At 52.7% G+C, this 18,792-nt stretch overlaps 7 protein-coding genes and 1 non-coding gene across 8 annotated transcripts; 2 read left to right on the top strand and 6 right to left on the bottom strand.

The window, feature by feature from the left end:
* Window positions 1-147: 147 nt before the first annotated feature.
* Window positions 148-1,020, bottom strand: COL26b_011415 (uncharacterized protein; the record flags this gene model as incomplete). Its single annotated transcript, XM_053184083.1, has 2 exons — window positions 148-368; window positions 430-1,020. Coding segments are annotated over 2 exons (812 nt in total), but the record flags the coding sequence as incomplete, so codon positions are not given.
* A 1,225-nt stretch (window positions 1,021-2,245) lies between these two features.
* COL26b_011414 lies at window positions 2,246-2,319 on the bottom strand. Its single transcript has one exon. It is a non-coding gene; the product is annotated as a tRNA-Asn (tRNA).
* A 639-nt stretch (window positions 2,320-2,958) lies between these two features.
* On the bottom strand, window positions 2,959-3,987 carry COL26b_011413 (uncharacterized protein; the record flags this gene model as incomplete). The annotated part of the gene is made up of 2 exons (XM_053184082.1): window positions 2,959-3,269; window positions 3,330-3,987. 2 exons carry the CDS (start codon window positions 3,985-3,987, stop codon window positions 2,959-2,961), a joined length of 969 nt encoding a protein of 322 aa, XP_053031998.1.
* A 2,726-nt stretch (window positions 3,988-6,713) lies between these two features.
* COL26b_011412 (uncharacterized protein) lies at window positions 6,714-7,169 on the top strand (the record flags this gene model as incomplete). Its single annotated transcript, XM_053184081.1, has 1 exon — window positions 6,714-7,169. One exon carries the CDS (start codon window positions 6,714-6,716, stop codon window positions 7,167-7,169), a length of 456 nt encoding a protein of 151 aa, XP_053031997.1.
* Window positions 7,170-8,041: 872 nt separating this feature from the next.
* Window positions 8,042-9,127, bottom strand: COL26b_011411 (uncharacterized protein; the record flags this gene model as incomplete). Its single annotated transcript, XM_053184080.1, has 1 exon — window positions 8,042-9,127. The coding sequence occupies one exon, from the start codon at window positions 9,125-9,127 to the stop codon at window positions 8,042-8,044; it is 1,086 nt and encodes a 361-aa protein (XP_053031996.1).
* A 2,133-nt stretch (window positions 9,128-11,260) lies between these two features.
* Window positions 11,261-11,910, top strand: COL26b_011410 (uncharacterized protein; the record flags this gene model as incomplete). The annotated part of the gene is made up of 3 exons (XM_053184079.1): window positions 11,261-11,268; window positions 11,325-11,454; window positions 11,560-11,910. 3 exons carry the CDS (start codon window positions 11,261-11,263, stop codon window positions 11,908-11,910), a joined length of 489 nt encoding a protein of 162 aa, XP_053031995.1.
* Window positions 11,911-14,647: 2,737 nt separating this feature from the next.
* On the bottom strand, window positions 14,648-15,893 carry COL26b_011409 (uncharacterized protein; the record flags this gene model as incomplete). The annotated part of the gene is made up of 4 exons (XM_053184078.1): window positions 14,648-14,862; window positions 14,919-14,981; window positions 15,036-15,783; window positions 15,885-15,893. The coding sequence occupies 4 exons, from the start codon at window positions 15,891-15,893 to the stop codon at window positions 14,648-14,650; spliced, it is 1,035 nt and encodes a 344-aa protein (XP_053031994.1).
* Window positions 15,894-17,308: 1,415 nt separating this feature from the next.
* On the bottom strand, window positions 17,309-18,303 carry COL26b_011408 (uncharacterized protein; the record flags this gene model as incomplete). The annotated part of the gene is made up of 2 exons (XM_053184077.1): window positions 17,309-17,756; window positions 18,026-18,303. 2 exons carry the CDS (start codon window positions 18,301-18,303, stop codon window positions 17,309-17,311), a joined length of 726 nt encoding a protein of 241 aa, XP_053031993.1.
* Window positions 18,304-18,792: the final 489 nt, after the last annotated feature.

Genomic DNA, 18,792 nt, shown 5'->3' with positions numbered 1-18,792 from the left:
ACTGCTGTGCGAAAGATGAGGTTATTTGGATGAGGATTCAAAATATTGTTGTTAGTGAAAGTGGGAGGTTGGTGGTGGCGGTGAGGCATTTTTATTGTTTCGCATGGGGGGGTGTTTCGGAAGTGGGTACGTTGACTTATCCCAAACCTTTCCACGCCTCCTGCGTCGATGATGGAGCAGGTGAGTCCCTTTGAGCACGGGTCAGAGTTCTTGGCACATTTGGTCAAAGTGTAACCGTTGAAAGACTGGTCCATGGGTTTCATGTACACCTCGCCCCAATAGTTATCGCGGAAGCTTTGAGATCTTCCCCCAGCGTAGTCCTGACCGCGGATGATCTGATACTCGTTGCCGGTTGTCGTTTTGAAGGTCTTGCTGTTAGTCCCGACTGTCGAGCAGGAAAAGGCATTGGGTCTTCTTGCCGGTTCAAACCCAATCAACGGGGTTCAGGGTGTTGAGGGTATCCTTCGTCCAGCAGTTTCTGCCCTGAGGGCCGTAAGAAACGTCGACGCATCGGTCGTCAGCGTTGCATGCTTTCATGCACTCCTCAAAGGTGTCATACTGAGCAGCTCCAACGTCCCCGCCCCCATAATCCACACCGCAGAGGATCTGAAATGTGCTCTTGGTCGCTTTGTACGGGGTGCCGTCAGCAGCGTTGCCAACACATGTGACCTGCAACGTCGGCTTCTCCTTGACAACCTTTTTTGCAGTCCAAATGGCTTCCACGGGGTTGGGTGTGATGAGTAGGTCCTTGGTCCAGCACGTTTTCCCAATGTGGTTTTTCGAGACATCCACGCATCGGGGATCATTATCGCAAGCCTTGATGCAGTCCTCGAAGCTGGCGACCTGGAGGGCGGCGATATCGGCATCAGCATAGTCCACGCTACACACAATCTCGAAGTTGCCGTTGGCACCGGCGTGGTTCGCACCATTGGAGGCACTACCGGCGCAAATGACCCCTGAAGCCTTGAATGTCTTGCGTGCAGAGTTCACCCATGCGAGGGCTGTGGCGGGCGTCTGCATGTCTTTCAGGTAGCATTTCTGCTGGTCGTAGACGTAGGCTACGGCAATACAGGCTTGTTCGGCATCGCAGGCCTTGACGCAGGCCTCGAATGTCGGCAAGTTGATACTCTTTTAGTCGCCGCCGCCATAATCACATCTGCAGAGGACTTCAAAGGTGCCTCTCTCACCGGTGCGGGTCGACTTGTGAGTCGCCGGCTTGGTGCAGCCGAGGTTGGTGGAAAGGGCCTGTCGTCGAGTGGTCGAAGCCGTAGTGACCGAAGCGAGAGAAAGAGTGACTACCTAGTCACGAGCCTGACTGTCTTGAACAAGCTAAGCATGGTGACGGAAGGAGAGAATGAAGGACTGGCAAGGAGCGACAGAGCACCGCCAAAACGGAGTACGAGCTTCCTCGTGACGATAGAGAACCAGAGACGGAGGGAAGGGACAGAACGTTAGACATGGGTGCCTGCTGGTCACCGAGTTATCTAGATAACTCTTCATGTGCTTACTGTGAAATGGATTTCAGGGTCCTCGGATTTCTGCAATGCTCAGCCCCCCACGTTGCATTCTGCGAATACTTACCGTCAGCTTGTAATGCAACCTTTCCAAACCGAATGCCAATTCCATTCATAATGAGCTTATTCTCACCTCACATCGGTATTATCGATGGGCTATGGGCACTATTTTCTTGGGAGTAAGACCTTGTTTCGAGACTGTCTAGGTATTTTTCCTGTGGCTCTATTCTAGTCTATTGTCGTCATCTTTGCTTCTATCGTCGTCGTCGCTTCCCATATCTTCGTCGTTGTCTTTATTATCATTGTTATCGTCGTCGTCGCTGTCGTTCCTATCGTCTTCAGGGGGTCATTCAGTACACAAGAAACGTAGCTCGCAGACCCAGGAACATTAGGCGGTGACTTTCTAATAGGTCATTTAGGTAGCCTCGAGTCCAATTAAATTCAGAAGCCAAAGAGGTACTCATTAGATGCTTATCTGTGAGAAGCGCATTGAATCGCGGGGCTAAAACGGCCGCCATCATTACCACGGAGGACTAGCGAGCACCATCACCCATCAGAGTCAATCTAGACCTCCGCTAATAGTCTGAACATACTGGCGACTTGATTCGAGACACGGAACATTCCGTGCCACTCGATACATGGGTCATAATGGTAAAATATTCCATCCGATGTTAATGGGCCCAAAAAGCAAAAGAAATAATCAACTCGTGGGTGGGATTTAACCACCGAATCGCCCCGAGGTGGGCTCGAACCACCAACCTCCAGATTAACAGTCTGACGCGCTAGCCAATTGTGCCATCGGGGATGTTGAGATGTTGTGTCTGATTTGACTTGGCGGGTTGAGGGAATTTTGGGAATATGGAGCTTACGATGTGGACCTGGCGGTGCTGGGTGGATGCAAACGCGGCAGATAGACCCAGTTGGACAATCTCAGCCCCATTTCCATATAGTTATCAGTATTTCTTTTCTCAGATATGACAGAAGATATAACGCATATTGAATACACCTTGACTACTTACTCTCTTTCATCTTGAAGAGTTTCTCACTTGCACACACATCAGGCGTGATAGAAAGAGTTGTTGTCTGAGCCTATTCCGGGTTGTGGGCGAGTTCCTTCAAAGAGTGGGGCATTCATTCGGGTTGTGTGAAAGTTTATATCAAAGTTCTCTCTTACCCGTTCACAAGTCATTTGACAGAATGATTGGAGCTTTTGAGCGCTGAGTGTGCATCAGATTAGGAAATGGGGAATTCACATTGAGTCACAAAATACCCCAACTGAGCAATAAGCCAATGCATTCATTACTTGATCTTTTGCACTGCACTCGAGAGGACAGAAAACATCCATTGCAACTGCGACTACCTAGCCCAGACTAACATAAGAATCATAATTTCGATAGGAAAAGTAAATTTACGGCCTCTGTCGCCTGAATTTGACCCTCAACATTCACAGGTCAAAACTCTGTTGGACCAAATCCTCGCTCATGGCCCACAGCTTCTTCGCATTCTCGCCATCAAGTGCATACTCTCGAGGCGTTCCGACCTGGCAGTTCTGAATATATGAGCCGCTATGAACCGCAAGCTCCGGATCCAGCGCGGCCGCCAATATAGACGAGCACCCTTGAGTCGCGGTCTTGAATGGCATGTCGATCGCGAAAGGCAATCCGGTGTTCTTTCGAGAGATCTCGTCGCCCTTGTCAAGCTCTGTCATGGAAACATGATTAAAGAGACCAGTGCCTCCGATGCTTCCGGGATGGACTAAATGTGTTAGGCGGTGTTTGCTTTCTCGCAGCTTCGTATTATGTAAGTTGCACTCACCAGACAGTGAGACAATCCCACGGTCTTTCAGTCTGCGAGCTAACTCGACACTGAATAAGATGTTTGCGGTCTTGGATTGTCCGTAACCGCTCCATCCGTGATAGTCTTTGCCCTTGTTGAAGGTCGGGTCGCTCCACCACACGTCGGAGAGCTGATGTCCGTGGCTCGAGACGTTGATAATGCGGGCATCCTCACCAGCGGCAAGAATCTTGGGCAGCAGCAAGTTCGTGAGCAGGAAGTGTCCGATATGGTTGGCACTGAACTGCAACTCGTTTCCCTCGGCATCTGTCGTGAACTCCTTGACGTACATAATACCGGCGCAATTGATCATAACGTCAATCTGGGAGATATTGGAGTCTTCGAGGATTTTGGCAGCTGCGGCTCGAACGCTGTCCTGGTCGGTAAGCTCAACAGCAATGAAGGTGGCACGGATAGACGGATCGATGGCGGCGATCTCCTTGATGACAGGCGCCACCTTGGCTTCGGAGCGACCAGCAAGGATGAATGCCGCGGGCGACGCCTTGGCAAGAGAAGTGGCCATATAGGCACCCAACCCGTTGGCGCTAGCACCAGTGATGAGAAATGTGCGGCCTTTGACATTGGAAGCGAAGGTTGAGACAACTTCTTCCGCGGTAGTGTCGAAGCCGAAGGAGGCCATTCTGAGAGGTGTTTCGGATCTCTGTTGAGATTGATACCTTGTAAAAATGGATTGGAACGACAATGGGGTTTTGAATCGGGAAAAACTTTGGTTTCTGGGAGAGATACTGGATATGATGTGATGAGAGTGCTAGATATCTTCATGTTGGTTTGCGGACTGGAAAGTCCCCTTCTTTTATAGACATTTCGTCGCATTCTCAACAGCGTTACTTTATCCCAAGATGCCGAGCTCAAATGTTCCAAGTAGCAAGTGCTGCGTATAACAATCCGTTTTTGAACAAGCTCAACTTTGAGGCACGTAGATGAGCCTCTTCTGGGTTGCAGAAGCGAAGTTGTGCCAGCGATGTACCGAACACGACATACCCTAATTTGTTCATGTGCATCAAGGTAATTGCCGTAAACCCGAGTGTTGACTAAGCTCCGCGATACGGCAGGCAACAGCATTTGCAGAAAGCCTTCTCTCAAGACTAATACAATTCTTATCAGTAAAGTATTATGGGGAAGTGGCTGAATAGCTCTTCGCCGCCTCGTAGGAAACAGCCCACTAAGTCCGCTCTGGGGCAGGATGCATCATGCAACCCGCGTCAAACACGCTCTCTCGGGCTTAGTGCTGATGGTGCATGGTGGGACGATGCAAGTATTGATAATACATCCCACATGTCTCATTGGGCCGTCATATTCCCTCGATCTAAGTGGGATAACCATGTGATTAATCATTGAGGTAGCACGAAAAACTCGGAAGAACGTCTTGTAGGTATTTGAGCGCCGAGACTCGTCTCCAAACTTAGGTTGGTAAGCATCGTCGCGCGTTGAACAGCGGGGAGATTGACTAACCCCTAAGCCTAACAGCGTTGAACCCCTTCCGCGACTTCACTTGCGTTCTCAGAGTACTCAGCAAGTACATTGATACTGGTGTACTATTATAAACGCTCGTCGCAAGCATTACGCGACGTGCTTATGCGACCCGAGTATGCAAGCGCCCAAGACGTCGTCACGACGAAGGCAGCACCACATACGTAGTCGGACTGGGTGCAGTGCCTGCAAAAAGAGACATGTCCGATGCGATGAGAAGCGACCGACATGGTAAGTCTCATTGGCACTTCTCTGACTTTCTCGCATTCCAGCACACCGAATCCATGTAGCTATTATGATCTTACCCCTTTGGGCCACATAGACGCGTCGTACAGGAGGATCAGACGATCTTGCCAGAACAGCTTTTATGACCCTTGCCCCTTTAGATCAGATATACGCGGGGTGCATGAGAATCGGATGACCTTGGCCAATATCGCTAGGCCTATAAGCCGCTTGCAAGGGTGGCGACGTGGAGGATCTTTGTCATAGCAAGCAAGAATGAGCGAAATTTCTCTGACCTTTCTAACAGCACAAAGTGTCTCGTTTCTGGCACGTCGTGCGTCTACCTCCCTCTCGAGCGATGGATCAGCGAGACCGGTGATGGTAGCATTTTGAACGGGTCTCGTCCCAACTTCATAGGGAGTGTTGGACGGAATGCCGTCTGGCAGCTTCCCAAAGACCCCAGGACCGTGGACCCATTTGATAGCATGCCGCTATACATGTCGTCCAAGTCCCATGAGCTGTTTCGATACTGTGAGTCTACTTACCTCCTGTACCATGGAGGAGGTCTCCATACTTTGCAAGCCTGATCAAGCCTGACGTCCGCCTTCCGGTTAGTCCTGGACGTCAACTCCCCGAAGGATGGAAATACCCTCAGGAACAAGCAGACGTAAGTCAAATGTTTTCCTTTTCCCTCGATTGCTTCGACCTTTTTGGCTAAAAAATACTAAGTTGCAGCGTCGGCAAGGTGGCCAACAATCCAGATTCTTTTCATGGTATTTTGTTACTAGCCGGTCTGCATTACTACTGGAACAACGGTAACCTTGGGGAATTTGCTTCGACATACTACATGCACAAGATCAATTGGATTCGTTCCATCAACTCATATCTTGGAGGGGCTGACCACAATGACCCCAGTAAGTTCAGGACTTACCTGAACATTGTGGGCACAATCGCCCTTATAGAGGTAAGGCTACAAAGCTCGTCCTCTGGTCAAGGTACTCTGAGGACCTTCACTGACAACTTCATTTCATTTTGTGTATACAGATGAGCATGGGCGATCACGACGCAGCACGAGCCCACCTGATTGGCCTATCCATGCTCAAAGACAAGTTCCAATTCCTCCAACAGAAAAGCTTGACCGGTTCGAATATGGCTGATACGCCGTCTACATCTGCAATTTCCACAGATGACACTGTTCAACTCTATCTGGCCCTCGTCACATGCGACGTGATTATGGGGACTTCGAGTTCGCTCCAGCCTCCTTTTCCACAAGAAGTGACTAAGCGACGACAGCCCAAAGCTCCTACAGGAGAGGAGCATAATTTGCCCGACGGTCGACTACCCCTGTGGCTCGTCACCTATTTTCTCATGGCAAGCTATGATATATCCGGCGAAAACTTTGATCTGACTGATCTGTTGGATTATCTGCGGTTGGTTACCACCGCACATGGTGGTTGCTATACCTTGCCGTCCTTGCCTGTTATGCCCACCCTTGAAAGCCAGACGGACACCCAGACACCCCAAACTCCCTCGCCTTTTCACACCAAAATTCCTTGGGGTAGCACTGTCGCTGCCGGAGGTGCCTACATACACTGCATAATCGGTCTACCATGGACATACGGACCCAGCACCGGGGGCGGTCCCTTATGCTACATGATCCCCGCTATCCAGCAGGATGTTGCTGCAAGCGAAACCGCTATGGCAGGGTCACGGATCAACATCAACGGCTGCACAGAGGGGACTCGGCTCGGCCAGGTCCTGTGGCTATGGAAGGTCGTGGTCGGCGCTTGCACCGTTGCGAGCGCTCAAAAGGCGGGCCTCCCGGCTCCGGAACCTGGGGGTCTGGGCAGCGAGCCATATCACCAGGACGTCATTCCCAGAGCGTATCGTGACGACAGCCCGCTCTGTGACGATGACGATGAGCTGTATGCCATGCTAGCGGAATGGTGGGCCAGAAGGCTGAGGCGATGGAGTAGGGCCACAGGGGTTATTGAGTGGAACGCCGCGAGAAACGTGTTGGCGCTGGTGGCATGGCCGGAAAAGGGTCCGGGTGAGAGGCTGGCTCAGAGGATATGGGAGAATGCAGTCAACAAGCGGGTGACATTTTAAGGAAGGTACTTGACACCAGAGTATGTCTTGTCCGGCGAGACGAAAAGACGATGGCATATTTGGGGCAATTGATAGGATCCAATCTCATATACAGTATCGACTTGTCTACTTTGGCATTCCTTTGGTACGGACCGTCTAGTAACTCTAGAATATCGTCAAAACGATCTTTGGAAGGTTTCAATAGCAAGTTCATCCTGAGTTTGTTGTTCATCCATATGTTTTGACTAAGGTAGGTAATGTTATATGTCAGTTGTTTGTTGAGTTAACTGACAAAGTGTCTTGAGCATGGCGGTAGACCAATACCTATGATGACTTGCAAGAAAATAACACAGTTGGCAGTATGTAAGTAACTTCGCACACGAAGGCTTCAATATTCAAACGTTCTTGAGCATGATCAGTTGCGCATCAGCATCGATCCGATAGAAGAACAGCTACACAAACACAGTAGACCGAAATACTTTTACAGTAACAGCAAATGTTGAAGTTGGAGGCCACTGTCTCATTCAACTGCTAGGATAACTTCATGTGTGTTGTCTGACAGGTTGGGATGATGTGCATATTCGTACTAGGAAACCGGGCTGGCAATCTGCAAGGCCCTAGCTTCCCACAACGTTGCGGAGTCAAAAGCCCCGCAAGACAACTTGGGCTGGGTTGAGTCATGGCCCATGTCACCGGACCGAGCCTGCGTCACTCCCCGTGCAATGTCTCTGATGTCTCCAGGGGTTGTCCTTGCGATCCGATTTCTAGCTCGATGACGATCCGGCCAATCATACGTACCCTGTCTTTGCTGATCGCGATCTATTCCTCAGCAGTCATCACTGGATTCATGGCAGCGAAGCTTTACGGTGAGAGTTCTGTGTATTGGATGGCTATTATACGATTGCAAGCAGTCCAGTACCGGAGTGGCAACCGATGTACTCGAAGTGCTGCTGCTCCGGCTTCAACACCAACACTTCGTGGAACAGACGAAGCGAAACATTGTTCTCCAACTTCTTGGCATATTGCAAGAAGCCTCCGAAGATCTTCAGATGTGTCGGGTGTTCCTTCGCCCAGCCCTCGAGGGATGCAAGATCGTCGAAGAAGGCCAATCCGAAAGTGCGGTCCTTGTCGGCCTTACCCGTCGCGGGGTCTACGAGGTCCATGAATCGGCAACTGTGGCAGCCGACCTCAGCGCCTTGGTCGCGAAGGAAGTTCATGCCCTCGATGAGCACGGGGTGCATCGTTGACAGGTACAGCTCCCGCTCTTCGGGCAATGTTCCAGACCAATCCTGGCCGGATCGGATGACGGCGAGGTTCTTCTTGCCAGAAACCTGGACTCTTCGAGGCTTGGGGACTCCGTTGCCATTTGTCGTTCCATTTGTGGCACGCTCGACCTTCTCTCCAACAAGCTCATCGTTCTGAGCTGCTGCCATTCTATCGCGCATGCTGCCCCAGTATACGTGCTCCTTGATAGGCCCGATCACACGTTCGCGCATGTGTGCCGCTCCCTCGGGGATCTCGTTGTTGGAGAAGACCGTCTCGAAACGGTCCATCGTGGGGAGGAACATCTCGAGGAACCAGCCGTGGCGCTCGGCTTGGGCATCAAGCTCGTCCCACCATGTCTTGAAGCCGGAGTCGACAGACCACTTCTCGTATGCCGCCTTGCTGGGCCAGTAAGCCAGGTGGGCAATGTTGTAGTATCCGTGGGTATCGGTGACGGCAGCCCACTCCGCGAACTGTGGACGAGACTCGGGCTCGACGGCCTTGGAGGTGGTGAACTGCGTCAACCGTGCGACGGCATCGCCATCTGCCTTATCTTCGGAAGCATACTGGGCGCCGATGACAGCAAAGACGAGGTCTTTTGTGGCTTTGGGGAAGCCGGCGCTGTAGGCTGGGAAAGGAGGTTGCCAGTCTGTAGGTGTCTTGGCGGGGATCTTTCGGGGGCACTGAAGGTGCTCTGCGATGGCGGAGACGAGCATCTTGTAATACGTGATATGGGATTGGTGGCGGGGAATGATGAATCCTGCCGGGTCAGAAAGGAGCTCGGGGGCCTAAGCTTTTAAGCTACATGGAGGTACAAGGACCAAGGCGACAACTCAAGACCAGGTCCCTCGTCAAGAGTTGGCTAATATTCCTCGGTCGAACAGGATGGCAGAATCCACGCGCGTGCCGCCATCTCTGCAGCTCTGCAGTTGCAGGGATCTTAGACAAAGCATGGACAAACATGGACCGACAAACATGGACCGACAAACATGGAGGCAAGCATCGCACGTTTGGGCAGGGGACTTACCAATGTTGGACATATCCTTGCCCGTTGGATCGGAACCTTACTTCCTACTTTGGAGTAGTCTCGAACAGTGGCTGAATCCTGTGATGAAATACTCGGAACATCCGTCCAGTTTCCGTCTCCTTTTGTGACCGTAATGAGTGTCTTATCTCGAGCAAACGGCTTTCCAAGAAGCCGTTGGGCGCTATTCTTTAGCGTACGCGTGGATGATAAGACATACCGGACTCTGGGGTTGGGTTCCGCGGGCACTGACGGTAGGCTAGAAAAGTGGCTTGCGGGATGACAGCTCCGCACCGGTAAGCCATAACAACAGACTGGGAGATGCTTCAGCCCTCACCAGATGACAGACGCATAAAACCACACAGACTGCGCGTCATGTCTTGGGCAGCACCCGAAAAGGGACCTCGCAGGGATGAGGGACCGGTGCGCAGCCGACTAATGTTCCACCAGACACACAAAACCCCACCACCCAAGTGGGCAGCAGGACGCCTTTCCCAGTCTCTGCAGCCTCGGGTTCTGGGACAAACTCGCTGATCTATATTGCAGACCTGACACTAGTACCGCGGAAAGGCTCCTTCGCGATTCAGGCACCATATGGCCATTGGCCTCCCCCTTTCAAAGCGGGTTGTCGGAATGCAACTCAAGGCGTCAAATGGCACCACGCGTAGTCAATCTGCACCCCTGGTTGAAGAACATTTCTGATTTCGGCAGTCTAGGCGGACAAGGCTGCCAGGTCCGTGACTCGATTTGGGGTTGAGGAGAATTTTGTATAATTCATGCTTGGGCCCCGACAAGCTTTGCAGTGAAAGAAAAAGGGAGGCCGGCCACATAAGAGCGAAGAGGGGGCAAACTTGCGGACGAGAAACCACCGCAACTGCATAGCCTATCCTCACCCCACCACCACCATTCCACCATGGCGACACCGTTCCAGGTCGAGGCTTGGACCGAGTATGCCATCGGCTTGCTCGTGCTCCTCGTTCGCATTGTCTACAGGTCGACTATTGTCGGGACCAATTGGGAGGGCGATGACTATTTTGCACTGATTGCAGTGTTCTTCTGGACGGTATGCGGAGGGTCCCTGGCCGCATCGGGCTTTGAAGAGAGGTTGAAACTGACTTTTGGGTTCAGGGAGAATTGGTGATGCTAGAGTTGATCGGTGAGAACACTCTCGCTTCCCCTTGACAGTTGCTGTCTAGTCTGAACTCTAACAATCGTTTCGTCCAGGACAATATGGCAGCATCACTGGAATGACCGATGAGATCGCCTTGACGCTCTCCGACAAGCAAATCGAAAGAATAGTCGTTGGTTCCAAATGCCTGCTGGCAGGATGGATTCTATACGTTACCCTCATCTGGTGCTTGAAGGCGTGCATGCTCTTCTTGTACCGAAGACTCACGTAAGAGAATCTCGCTCAAGGTTGCAACTTTGCGATGGACTCTTTCATTAAGACGGTTGCTACAGGCTGAACTTGACGCAAAGACGGATGGTTTACATCACTGCTTGCACCTGCGTTGTTCTCTATATCGTCACCATCATCGTGATCTTGACGAGATGCCAGCCGTTCCATGCGAATTGGCAGGTGTATCCCTACCCAGGTGGTGCGTTTTGACCCCTTTCTCGTTGCTTGACATGTCTGATTTGTGTTTTTGCTCTAGACGCTTGCGCACTGAACATTCCGAACTACATTGCTCTTGCAATCACGAACGTCACGTAGGTCCACCAAGAGAAGTGATTTCACGACTGAGCAAAACTAACAGCCCATCTTAGAACGGACATGATGATTTTGTATATTCCATTGCCACTATTGTGGTCTGTTCAAATGCCAATGGCGCGGTAAGTTTCTTTCGCTGCAAAATCCTCCGTCAAATGCAGTTCACTGACCAAACTAGCAAAATCATCTGCTCCCTCTGGCTCTGCACTGGTGTCTTCATCATCATTGCCACGCTGCTTCGCTGCATTCTTTGCCTGCAGGATGCACAGTCCATCAACCTGGGCACCATCTGGTCAATCAGAGAAACAGTAAGTGTGGCCCACGCACCTCAAGCAATCTCCCCCAGCCCCCCTTTCCCGCACCCCGGCAAACTCTGTATGCGCGTCGAACTAACCCGTTTTCCACCCTGGCAGTTCGTCGGCATCCTAGCTGTCAACGCCCCAGTCTTGGGTCCCTGGATCGCCAAAAACGCCTCAGCGGTGCGTTCCCGCACCTCCAAGAACCGCTCGAAGACGGGCGGCCAGGAGTCCGCCAACCACATCGTCACGATTGGCGCGAAGGAGAGCACCCACCGCCTGGACCGCCTTACAAAAGACGGCCGCCGGGGTCTGGGGTGGACTGAAATTGACAACGACAGCGAGGAGCGCATCATGAAGACGCAGAACGATGTCGCTGTCTCGGCGAAGCGTTCGGACGAGGAGCTCAACCGTGAGGTCAGTCCCAACGGTATCCATGTCAAGACGACCTTCCAAGTTTCTGGATGAGACGACCGGAGAGGACACGGAGGAAAAGAATACCCCAACGCGTTGTAACACGATGTAAACTGTGTAATGTAAAATAGATGATTGGATACGCATGGAATTTAGTTAGTTAGCTCAACGGGTCTGCTGTCACCGTCGTGGCAGAACGACCCAAAATCACGCCAGCTAGGCTGTTGGCTCATAATACTAGTTCATATATGACATCGCAACGGTGCATTAGTTCGGTTTGGAGATGATGAGTGTATCTCGTTTGGATATTGTTCTTCCGCGCTGCCTCGAAACCTGGAGTTGCAATCATGTAATTACCGCATAACAAAAAGCCTTCCGCGAGTCAAGATATTCACGTGTAGGATCTCTGAACCAGCAGATGCCAGAAATCCATGGACCTTTCCGTACCACGCGGAGGACTCCATACCATCGCAATTGGGGCCGATGGAGATGATACCGGACATGGAAGTGAAACCATGCCGGTCATCACTCGATGCTGCAAGAGAGAAGAGACAAGATAGGAAAGCGAGAACTGAGAACCACACCGAAAGAGAATGCGATGGAGCGACGACGTGGTCGGCAGATACGCTATATCCACCGGTGGGACTGCGGAGGGGTCCACTCCGCAGGTCCGCAACACTTCTCATTGGCTGAGACTCAACAACACCTCGTCCTTGTACGATCACATCACAGGCTTCACTTGGTTCTTGCGCTTCACGTTGGGCATCAGGGTACTGTTCACGAGTAATTCCCCTTGTCGATATCGAATTTTCAGTGTTCAGCTCTCCGATGGTTGAAGGCGCGTCTTGCAGTTTTCGGAAGCCTATTGAATCGCACCTAGCTCGATAAGCGGGCCAGAATCCTGCTTTTGCTCCCTTTTGGAAGGATTTGAGACATGGCTGGAGTCAGTACCATCCGTTGGGACATCTTGGTTCTCCTACATATGTGTGCTGATGCCCTCTTACCAAGCACTCAGGGGCCGTTGGCGCTCTATCCGCGATTTGGCCAAGCGCGAGGCTCTAGCAACTCGGGCATCCACGTCCTCGGATTCAGGGACCAAGAACACTCTTCGGAAACGTCGATCTTTGTCGGCGCTATGCGTTCGGACTTGTGCCAGCGGAATTTGACCGTTCTTCGAGAGACTATCTATGGAGCTTTTGCATATGCAGTTACCAACGGGGCCTCCCGTGGCTAGGCCTCAACGCGTTGAGAATGGGGAGTTGGGAGACGCAGCGGTGATCAGCAATGAGCGGTCAGAGAATCGAAATGTTGGACAACAGAAAGAAAAGCCTCGATGTCGAAATCTGACGAATCATCACGCCCAGAGTGCGCACCGGCCGCTTTCAACAATGCCCAACGACCCATGGACACATATCGAAGACGCCCGATCAATGATGAGTGGCCGTTGACTGCGTGCGAACTCGTGAAGCCGATGGAGAAATGGAGGTCAGGGGTCAGAAAGAGGCTGGATATGCCCAAAAGAAGAAGACTGGATACATGATTGGCGGACGAAGTTGTCTGGTTGGGACACTGGCTCAACTAAAGTTCAGAGTTGTTGGAGAACGGCCGACTGAACAGCCCGAGGTAAGTGAAAACATCGTGACGTGGACACACAACTACGTGACCGACTCTCGCCAAAGCCAGTGAAGTTGTAGGGTCTGTGATCTCGCTTGTAAAGGACACAATCATTTTCTTCTCCTTCTCAGGCTGAGGAATGCGAGATTCATATTCCCACGGACAGCCGATATGACCGTCTCCAGGCTGTCCCATCGCCTTCCACATGATGCCACCGCGAATCGTCACAATTTCTCCAAGTGCCGCGTCGATGATCTTCTTGCTGGCTTAAAACGCTGTTGATCACTTGTAATAACTATCGATTTGCTATGCCCGCGCTCATTTATGCACTGGCAGCATGCCGCAGTTGACGGGGTAAAGGAAACGGCGATTGAAAGCTGCAGGCTTCATAGCTTCCCGCCATTTGGTCGAAGATATCGGCGACGAAACGGATGATTTTGAGCCTCAGGTAAAGCTGCAGAAAGAGCGTTGGCGATATTCTGATCCCTCCGTCTCTCTTCTGCCTGCCGGCCCTTCCATCTTCAACGTTCAGCCGCATCTTCAGCCGTGAACTTCATCAAGCTCGATTCCTGCTGAGCTTTCTGTACACGCTTCATTTCTTACTGTGCTTGAGGTCTTATGATTAAAGAGTTCTTACCAAATGATTTGTATTCATAAGAAGTAGCATGGACTTCACATTAATCACAATGCTGTTTGGAAATAGTTTGCTTCATGGCTTCGGAATATGGCCAGTCGCTAAGTCTTGTATACCGCCTCCGGAATAGTAGACAATGGGGACCAAACGAAACCATTGGCGCAATGGCAAAGCTTTCTGAGACATTGAAACGGTCTCGATTGGACACGACTTGATGCGAATCTCCGGACACTAAGATCACCTGGGGTCTCATTCAAAGACGAGATGAAACATGGCGAGGCAACAACGTCTTCGTACGATCAAATGAAGCGGTGGAGAGAGACAGCAGTTACCGAGTCTAGCAGTCTGCATTCTGAAACGGGGACCTGAAGTCGTCGGCGTGGTCGGGATGAGTCAATTGTGATAGGTGTTGTTGCCAGCAATGGTTCAAGCTGTTTACGTCACGAAGCACAGAAAACATCTTTGGTTTGATTGGAACCAATCGAGAACACTCGTTGAATTATAACTATATTAACAAGGTTCTCGTAAACGAGTGTAGGGGTTTCAAGCCTCCGGTGCCGGGGGAGTAGCCGGAGCTGCAGGTGGGGCCGCTTCCGGTGCCGGTGCCGGGGCAGGAGCTGCGGGTTGGGCGGCAGGCTCGGCAGGGGCGGGCTGAGCAGCCGGCTGTCCCTCAGCTGGTGGCGTGGCAGGTGCGGCTTGCTGTCCGTTACCCTTGCCTTTGCCTTGTCTTTGAGCACCCCCGGGGCTAATGTTGATACCTAAGATTCATCATCAATTGGCGCTTCTCAAGGTTGAAGGCGAGGGTAGATCATACCTGACTTTCCGCCAACAGAGGTGCTGCCATCGCTGCCTTTGGTGATGCCAAGATTGCCGCCAACTAAGTTGATGATGTTAGTCGTAAGTCAAGCCAGGACGGTTGAAGCATTCCTACCATTCTGGACCTGGCCGTCGGCTCCAACGGTGATGCCGGCATTGTCCTTAAACTGCTCCGATTCTTGAACTGCCTTCGGCTGGCCACCTTCGCCAGCAGGCTTCGCCGCCTCGCCGCCCGGTGCGGGTGGAGCCTGTCCCTCACCGGCAGGTTTCGCCGGTTCACCGGCCTGTCCGGGCTGAGCTTGTCCCTCACCAGCCGGCGGAGCGGCCCCGGTCCCAGCGCCGTTGCCCTTGCCCTTCCGCTGTGCCTCCTTCGCAGCCTCCTGTTGCTTGGCCGCCTCGCCAGGATTCGAACCGAGGCCCTGTTCAGCCTTTGCCGCCTCGCCTGGGTTAGCTCCTGGTCCACCCTCTCCCTTGCCCTTTCCTTTGCCCTTCCCTTCGCCGCCGGCCGCACCTCCAGCTGCGCCTCCAGCCGCACCTCCAGCGTTGGCGGTACCGTTCTTCTTTCCATTGGCCACGTTCAGGAAGGCATCGAGGGCGCTGTTACCAGTGCTGCCTGCATTCTTCTTGCCGCCGAGCTGGATTCCTCCGACGGAGAGACCGCCGTTTCCACCGCCGTTGGCCGTCTGGTTTGCCGCCGCTCCGGCCTGACCGTTGCCCTTTCCTTTGCCACCGCCGCCGAGCTGAAGACCTCCTGCTCCGCCGATGTTGATACCACCGCCCGAGAAACTGATTTGCCTCTTGGTGACTGACGGCTTGTCGACGCTGGGTCTCACGAGAGCAGCTGCACGGCCGGCAACGCTACCCTATCAGGGGGATGAAGTGTTAGGTGGTTGTTCAGGCAGATTGGGATAGACATAGGTGATGATCATGTCTTGGTAGTGTGTAGCACATGGTAGTAACTCACACCAAACATCTTCAACTGGCTTTCTTGGCGATCATCGCAAAGCCCCCCCTCGCCAAGTGCCAAGAGGGTAATGGCAACAAGAGGTGAGAAACGCATTATTGCCGGGACGAATGAGATCCCAGAAGTGACTGTAAGTTCAAGAAGGGCCGCCCAGCAGCAAAGAAGTGAAACGTCGAAGAAGAAATTGAAAGAATAATAAAATAAAATAAAACCGACTACAAAACCAAGCGACGAAGCCTCAAGCCTCAGTACCGCCAATAAAAGAATGAGAGACGAGAAGAGATAAGTTGACGGGCCCGACAGACGAGATGAAGTGATGAACAGTCCGGGGAAAAAAGAGGGAACCGGCGTGTTAGTCCCACATATTACTCGGGGAACGGCATATAGAATCAGATGTCGTCAGAGAAGACAGTGAGAACATGTTCTGCGGCTGCCTCCTCCCCCTCAACCACCCTGGCTGACGTGGACGTGAATCCGGCCCGGAGAGCGTGACATTGGAGATCGCGAGCCGCATGAAGCCTCCTACAACAAGGACGGCCCCGGGGCTCGGGCCCTGCGAGATCTAGACTTTGCAGTCTTTCAACCATCTTTGCCCTGAAAAGGTCCCCTCATCCGCCCAAAACCCAGCAGGTTGGATCGGCAGAGTCACGCTAAAAGTTCCATTGTTTAAGAACGACAGAGGTTGGTTGCAAAACACACGTCAGCGGAGCCGAGGGGGGATAAACAACGCTCGCAAAATAGCCCGGTGCGCATGAATTTGGATTGGTTTGGGCCAACATCGGACGGCGCCGCAAGTGGCTCGTCTGGAGTTGACTTGCTACCGCCTCCACCATCTCGGCACGGCTTGGCGTCGCGGAGCTGCGGCAGCGCGGGCTATTATTGGGTTACCGGGGGTCGCCCTGGTGTTTATTCCGTAGGCGGTTGTTTTGTGCAACTCTCCGAGACAAGTTCAATTGACCATGGGTATGTTTGTTGTTGTTGCGAAGGGCAGGGTTACAATACTACCCCTCCGGAATTCAATTAGGCTTAACTTCTTTTCGTCTCTTCTTTCTCTCGTCGTGAGGCCGTCAGACATTACGAAGAATACAAGTCGCGCGCGCACAGAAGATTGAGGGACACCAGGTTTGTAGGAAGTGCTTCAGGGGGTATTGAAGTGATCTCAAGATCGGCCACACTCCCGCCACGCACCATGCTTCGTTCTCAACTCTTTCCACTCAATGTTACACCAAACCGTCACCACCCAAGAAGTTTTTCGCCTTAAAAAGGGCGCGACATAAGAAATAAGCAAGCCTCCTTCTTCCCCCAAACCTTCACTCCGGTCCTCCACTTCGTTTCGCCACAGTTTACGTGATGACGTTGTCGTCGTCGTTGTCGCTGTCAAGATTCCGGTGAACCTTTTCGTTCGCGGTGAGCTGTGTGCGCGCTTAGCAGCCGCAGGCGGTCGGGGCCAGCTCGAGGGGCAGGTAAGTGGTCCTGTAGACAGTCTTCACGTTGTCGTCGGCGCCGCCGAAGGAGCCGGTGGGCTCGGGCGAGTTGGGGGCGCGAGGGGGCTTCGTCAGAGTTACGGGGTGATTGTAGCCTGCAGACCAGCCAATGGTGTCAGGACAAACGCCTTGGTAAACAGTGGTCACTTGGGTGACGACGGCGGGCGTCGGAGTGACCTGCTGAGCCGCCGAAATGCCGCCCGTCGCCGTCGCGGTGGAGTTGGATCTGGAGAGGGTCTTGCTCACCGTGACAGTGACGGTGGCCGGCGGCGCGCAGGTGGATGGCTCGGCCCCGATCGGGGTGGGGTCGGTGCAGTCGTCGCCGGAGATGGAGAACTTGGGCGTCTGCGCGTAGATCACGTAGACGTTGGTGCCGTTGATGGCGTTGCTGTGATTCGCGAAGGGACAGGATGTTAGCCAACAATCTCTCTGTATCAGGTGCTCCGCCCAATGACGGAAGAGCCAACCGTGAAGGCAAGGCCCTTGCCGAGTTGTGGTAGTGTGCTCCGCTTTTCATTTAAGATGACGGACACCTGACTCGTCGAGTACCCCTGTTTAGAACAGACTGAGGGGGGATCAGCCCTTTCAGGGGCTGGGCTGAAGAAAAGCAAACCTCGAAACGACGCCTCGAGACAGAAGGAAAATGGGAGTTCTCACAATTGGTAGCCACCAGAGTTGATGGCAGAGCAGGGAACGTCAACGGAGGCGGCGCCGGAAGCGGTCTCGATGTTCTGGGCCAACAGAGTGTAGGAAGGAGGCCAGTTGACGAAGTTGACGAGGTAGACGCTGAAGACGGAAGGGTCCGTGTCGACGGTGTCCCAGCTCAGCTCGTACTTGGAGCCCTTGGTGACGGTGGAGTTGAGCGACGGGCTGGTGAACTCGATGGCGGAGACAGCCAGAGGGGCCGCGAGGGCGAGAGCAGCAGAGAAGCGCATGTTTTCTGTGGAGTTTTCTGATCCGGGATACGATACAAAAGAGTGACTGGGATCGGTGAGGGAACGAAAAAGATCCTGAAAGGCCGAGGTCTGAGTTAGGGGGGCATCGCGAGCATTATGTGCACTTTTTTCGCGCGTCCACCTCGAGTCGAGCTCAAACCATGGGAAATTGCCAAATTGGCGACAGGCAGCCAAGTTGCTGGGCCGCAGGAGTAGTGGAGTCTCTCGCCCGGGGGACCGACTCTCGGCTCCGTCAGCCCAGAGAAAGATATCGTGTGAGGAGTTCGTATTTTACTTTTAGCAATCCTGTTGACTTGGACGGCCTCAAGGGCCCATGTGCGGTTCAACGACAGCGGACGTAAGACTCAAGACAGCAATTATGACACGGATCGCATGTCTTGGATTGGCAAGGTCGCGTGGCGTAGCGTCAATCTAAGCGAGAGAATTAAGCACTATGCGGCACAGTCTGAGCCGATTCCTCTCTCGGCT

Source organism: Colletotrichum chrysophilum (genome assembly GCF_026319265.1).
Source record: "Colletotrichum chrysophilum strain AFK26 chromosome Unknown scaffold_139, whole genome shotgun sequence".
NCBI lineage: Eukaryota > Fungi > Ascomycota > Sordariomycetes > Glomerellales > Glomerellaceae > Colletotrichum > Colletotrichum chrysophilum.
Note: the sequence above shows the minus strand (reverse complement) of the source record. Positions and strands in the feature narration are given on the sequence as shown.